Source organism: Myotis brandtii, unplaced genomic scaffold (assembly GCF_000412655.1).
Source record: "Myotis brandtii unplaced genomic scaffold, ASM41265v1 scaffold71, whole genome shotgun sequence".
Lineage (NCBI taxonomy): Eukaryota > Metazoa > Chordata > Mammalia > Chiroptera > Vespertilionidae > Myotis > Myotis brandtii.
This window is the reverse complement of record NW_005370787.1, coordinates 1,597,639-1,603,638: the sequence shown is the minus strand read 5'-3', so window position 1 is coordinate 1,603,638 and position 6,000 is coordinate 1,597,639. Positions and strand designations below refer to the sequence as shown.

Here is a 6,000-nt window from a genome sequence, read left to right as displayed (position 1 = left end):
GAAGGTATTCCCTACATCCTAGCAATTCTGTTTCTAGGACATACGTTAGAGAAACTCTTGTATATATACACAAGGAGAAACTTATGAGAATGTTTATAGCTGTATCAATTGCTATGGGGGGGGGGCGTGTAACATAAAGGTTTATCTCCAGGAAAATGGATAAATTGTAATAGATTCACTTAGTAAGATATTATATGCGGCGGTTATACTAGTATTTAATGACCAATAGTTATATTCCCAAACAGAGATACGTCGCACAAACATGATATTGTATGGAAAAGATAGGTTACAGGAGAATACCCGCAATGATTCCATTTACATAAAGATTCAGAAGCATATAAGACTACAGCAGTTGGTCAAAAAAGGCTTAACTGTTACTGTATAATTTGTACTTTGTAATATCTGGTAGTTGCATGGTTCGTTAAGCTTCAGGATAACAGAAAATTAAGCATTAACTATGGTGCCAGGAAATAAAAATCTGTGAAATCAAAACCTTTAAAATCTATCTACAAAATCTTAGTAAAATATCCATGTAGCAAATTAGAAAGATCATCTTAAGGCTATCTTTAAAGTGCCATCAGTAAATCAGACTTTATCCTAAATTCTGGTACTTGCTCGGGCCACCCAAGTATGACATACGGTGGTAGGTTTCTGTTACTAACTTGCTGTAACACTTGTCCCAGTGCTTTCTGTCCGCTGCATGCCTAGACCACCAGTGTTCTGTCTGGACAGTGTCACCGGAGTAGCCTGAGCGACATGTTCAGGGCACAGATCTCAGCTCTGGTATGTGGTGTTGGTGGGTTTGGAGCTCTCGTTGCTGCCACCACGTCCAATGAGTGGAGAGTAACCACCCGAGCATCATCGGTGATAACCGCCACTTGGGTTTACCAGGGGCTGTGGATGAACTGCGCAGGTAACGCGTTGGGTTCTTTCCAGTGCCGGCCGCACTTTACTATCTTCCAAGTACAAGGTAAATATAATAACGTTGTTTGCGGTTGAAGTACAATGTCACTTTTCTCTTCACTATACTGAACTAGCTGTATACAGTCAGCTGTTAACTCTGTACAGACTGAGTGCTTCATTAAAGTGCCATGATTTGCCCAAGACGGATGGGGTATAGGAATGTTGGCTGAAAGAATTAAATCATGTATTGTATATGGCAAAGAAAAGTTAAGAATGACTTTCTGGATCTTTTAGAAATACCTAGTGCAAAGGATAGACTCATAGGAAAGGGTGAAGTGACTGGCTTGTTTTAAAAGCTAGTTTCAATGTGTCTTGTGGAGGAATCATTCATATAATAAATCGTATTTATCCTATGCTTTCTCGGGCCACCTGAACATGAAAAAACATACATATGTATGTATATGCACATATATATTCAACATGATAGAAGCATATGACAAGACAAACAGTGTGAAGTGAGAAAAGAGTTCTGTTTTCAGAGGGTTTTCCATGTTTAGTGATAAAATAGCAGAACAAGAAGAATTTAAAAGTAGCTAAGTGAAGGACAAGGGCCATGAGCTTTACCTTTTTGTTACTTGGTTTTATTTTTAAAATATGTAGGCAAGTTTTCATGGCTATGCATATTAGAAATTCTATTACAAGTGTATGTATTTTAAAGAGGGAACTTAAAAAAAAGCACTTTATATCTCAGGGAAACAGTTATTTGCTTTTATGTCATTATAAGAACCACTATCTGCCTCTGTTTTCTGCCCATTTGATACGTTTACAAATCTGCCACAAGTTATGGGTGTATTATTATGTTAAAAATCGCCCCTGATATTTTATAAAATATAGACTTTTCACAACCCAATGTCAAAACTGTACCTTGGCCCCAGTAGATAAAATGAAATAAAAATTTAACTAGGAAGTTACTAGAGCATAATGTTTTATGGGGATTTTTGTGTCAAGTATTCAGGTCATTAGTCCACAGTATGTGCCAAAGGATACAGAGAGAAGCTTAGTGAAAGCCAGGAGATTTCTGGTGACGGTCAATGAAAATGTTCGAGCTTGGACACCAGTTAGGCTGTCAAATCACATGGACTTTCCTAAGCACCCATTTTAGGATTCAATGATGTCTCTCTTGTCCCAATGTCTAAACTTACTTTGGGATATTTCGCAATTGGTACAAGGGTAATTTTAAAAGGAGAAGAGTGTGTGGAGACACTGTTGTCATTCTGTAAACCTCCTGTGATGGCTCTTTCTCCATGGTCCCCTCATGGCTCATTCCCACCCTGGCCAGCGGGTCAAACATATGTTATGTGGGTAAGCCTTTATCTTTGTTCTTTACTGGGTTCACCTTTTTAAAAAAAGAAAGAAAGAAAGTGTTTTTGCCTTATTACCCTTCATTTTATATTCCCAAACAAAAACCAGGTATTGTGAAAAATAGACATCCAACCTTCGCTCCAAAGTGGGCTAAAGGACATGGTAGATTTCTGTGCCACTTCAACAGCTACTTCCCCAAATACATCTTAGAAAACATGGAGTTAGACATTTTGTTACTATGTAGTGGTCCCCATAATCTTCCGCTCTTAAAATTTTATCCCCCTAATTTTGCTTCTTGATAGTAAAAATAACGTATTCTATACCTGCTGTGTACCCTGCACGTAAGAGATAAATCGAAAAAATCTCGTCCACTGACAAAGCTTTGATTAGAATATGCTAAATTTTACTTGACATAATCTCTCCACTATCTTCACCCTGGATTGAAATCTTTATAAAAGATAGTTACCACAGAAATCTATTTTCAGCATCAGGAACACTGAATCATATTTCCAAAGGAAATGGGAACTCACAAATTTGGATTTCCTATTCACAGAGAATCATTGCTGACAGGGCTGGTTGGTTGCATTTCCTTTATTCCTATTTGAAAACATAACAATGGGGGTGTTAGGAAAACTTTTTATGCCAACATGCTGTCAAACATCATTTTGGATTTCCTATTCACAGAGAATCATTGCTGACAGGACTGGTTGGTTGCGTTTCCTTTATTCCTATTTGAAAACATAGCAATGGGGGTGTTGGGAAAACTTTTTATGCCACAGGCTGTCAAACATCACAATGATTCCAAATTGAGAAAAGATCTCAGAAGCCAATGAGGCGTGCAAATGGTTATATCACCTCATAAAATAATGAGCGATTTAATCCTCCTTTGTCAATTTGAGATGAATCTTCTTAAATTTAGGTCAGATTAAGTCTCCTCTAAACTGCTAGGTTTATGGAGTGTTGTGTGTGTGTGTGTGTGTGTGTGTGTGTGTGTGTGTGTGTGTTGTGTGTGTTTTTCCTTTGGTGGTTACATAAATTCATTACCAGCTTCATATCTTCTTTTTGCTAAACCTCTTAGATGCCCTGTTATAACCACAGTTTTTTAGGGACTCATTTAGGTTAATATTGACTACACCCTTTAAACTTTAAAGATTTGATGTAAGCCAGCACCTCTTTGGACAAGGGGCATTCACAGTAATTGTGAAAAACACAGGCCCCCTCCAACTGCAGTTCTGTGGAATCAATTTCAGGAAAGCACTGTAGGGAGACTTGAAATTCAGTCCTCACTGCAGCTGGGAAGCTTCTCTTTTTTGGGGGGCGGGGGGAGGCGGAGCTTCTTGACTCAATTTCAAGAGCACTTCACTCTCTTTAGATGCAATAACCACTCTAGGCTGTGTTAAAGAACAAAATTCAACTGAGGAAATTTGAAGATGTAATTGACTGTATTGAGTGGTTCATGAATCAGGTAGCATCCCATCCAGCAAGTAAAGAGAAGCCCTGAAAATTTGTACAATATGGAAAGTTTTTATAGGCAGAAACTGGGCGAGACAAAATGGTTATTAGCAAAAGAAAAGCAAGGATTATTTCAGGCAAGGGTACCTTTTTTTGAGGTGGGATCTTGTCAGGCAGACTGCCTCAGTTTCTTTTGGAAGGGATAGAGAGGCTCCATGTGATAGATTGCTTCATTGGTACTGACCATAGAATTCCAGACTGAACCATTAATACCGCATTCCCGGAGAAGGTTATGCAATTAGTTAGGTATTAAGTCTAGGTTTGCTGTCATGGGCTTTGGCAGAAGGGACTCCATTTGGGCCTGTGGTTTTCTCTTTAAGAGCTGCATCTCTCATTTTGCTGTGTGTGTGTGTGTGTGTGTGTGTGTGTGTGTGTGTTTTTAAATCCTCGCCTGAGGATATTTTTCCATTGATTTAGAGCAGTGGTTCTCAACCTTCCTAATGCCATGACCCTTTAATACAGTTCCTCATGTTGTGGTGACCCCCAATTTCATTGTTACAAACTGAACATAATAAAAGCATAGTGATTAATCACAAAAACAATATGTAATTATATGTGTGTTTTCCGATGGTCTTAGGCGACCCCTGTGAAAGGGTCATTCGACCCCGAAAGGGGTCGTGGCCCACAGGTTGAGAACCGCTGATTTACAGAGTGGAAGGAAGAGGGAGGGACAGAGAGAGAGAAACATTGATCTGAGAGAAACACATCCATTGGTTGCCTTCTGCAGGTGCCCTAACTAGGGTCAGAGATTGAGCCTGCAGCCGAGGTACGTCTCTTAACCAGAATCGAACCCAGGACCCTTCAGTCCCAGGGCCGATGCTCTATCCACTGAGCCAAACCGGCTAGGGCTTGTTGTGTTTTTTCTCTCAAGTCAATGTTAATAGGCATGTTTTCATGGACATGAGAGTAAAGCATTTCTCATAGGGAGAGAAGCAGTGATTTCTGGCAGGGAACGCTGGATCCAGAAGGCATTGCTATAATTAGAAATTAAAGCTCAGTTGTGGTCACCTGGAGGACAGGGGCCTGGTCTGTTCTGCTCTCCTTGTGCTCCTGGCACATAGAGTTCTGGATTATATTTGAAACATTACTGAGAGAACAAAATCATGAGTCAGATAGTCTCATAGGGAGAGAAGCAGTGATTTCTGGCAGGGAACGCTGGATCCAGAAGGCATTGCTATAATTAGAAATTAAAGCTCAGTTGTGGTCACCTGGAGGACAGGGGCCTGGTCTGTTCTGCTCTCCTTGTGCTCCTGGCACATAGAGTTCTGGATTATATTTGAAACATTACTGAGAGAACAAAATCATGAGTCAGACAGATAGCTCATCATGAGGGCAAAATTGCGTTCCTGGAGGAAGGCTGGAGTGTCATGAATTGAGGAATAATTTAGGACATGTACTCAGCCGACATAAAGGAAGATCACTGGGTTGCAATTCAGCAGATGGCGCTTCAGGTTCTGACTCTTTCATTTAACTAGCTGCAAGACCTTGACTCTGGCAATGATACTCTCTGTCTCATTCATAAATTTCCTCCTCCATAAATTGAGAGAGCTGGACTCCAAGAGTTCCTCAAAGTATCTTTCAACCTAAAGTTCAATTCAAGAGCATCACAGTGCTTCACCACCTGGCAGTAGAAGTTCACCAAAGAATTATAGCTGTAAAAGGCTCTTCTAAGGTAATTGCTCATAAGATTAGTCCTTTTTCTCCCCTTATCTATTATCTTGGCTGGCTGGCTTCCTGTGTTCCCGACTGTTTAGAATCTTACCCGTATCTGGGTGGAGATAGGTTTAAATGACCTTAAATGACTCTATGACCCAAGTAAAGGTGCCAGGATTTCAGTGGAATGAAACCAAATGCTATTCTGGAAGCTGACATTCAAATGATGCTGGCTGCCTATAGGATAAACCTTCTCTCCTCGCCTGGCAACTCTTTCACCTCTCCCCATCCCCTTATCCGTCATGCCATAAGAATGGGGATAAAAAGAATGGCATTTGCTAGAGAAAAGGGGGTTCTCTGTGGGTATTTATTGACATACAGGGAATGGCTAGGAGCCATCTGATACCATGATTTTAGATTTCCTGCTAGTTGAAATGTGTGCCTTAGTTCATGATTAACTAACAGTCATAAATTTCAAACAACAGTAATGAATAAATGAAAACGATGGTGTCAATAAGGGAAATTACCTTTAGTAATTTGGTAGCTTCAGAAATATTTCAAAACTAATAC

The 6,000-nt window shown here is 40.0% G+C and overlaps 1 protein-coding gene across 2 annotated transcripts in view; it reads left to right on the top strand.

Annotated features, from left to right (window-relative positions):
• The first annotated feature begins 515 nt into the window (after positions 1 to 515).
• Positions 516 to 6,000, top strand: part of CLDN10 (claudin 10) — a 131,505-nt gene continuing 126,020 nt past the window's right edge. For both annotated transcript variants that reach the window (XM_005882386.2, XM_005882388.2), the window contains exon 1: positions 516 to 970. In XM_005882386.2, coding sequence (XP_005882448.1) covers positions 757 to 970 — 214 coding nt within the window. In that variant the 5' untranslated portion in view covers positions 516 to 756. The remainder of the gene's footprint in view (positions 971 to 6,000) is intronic.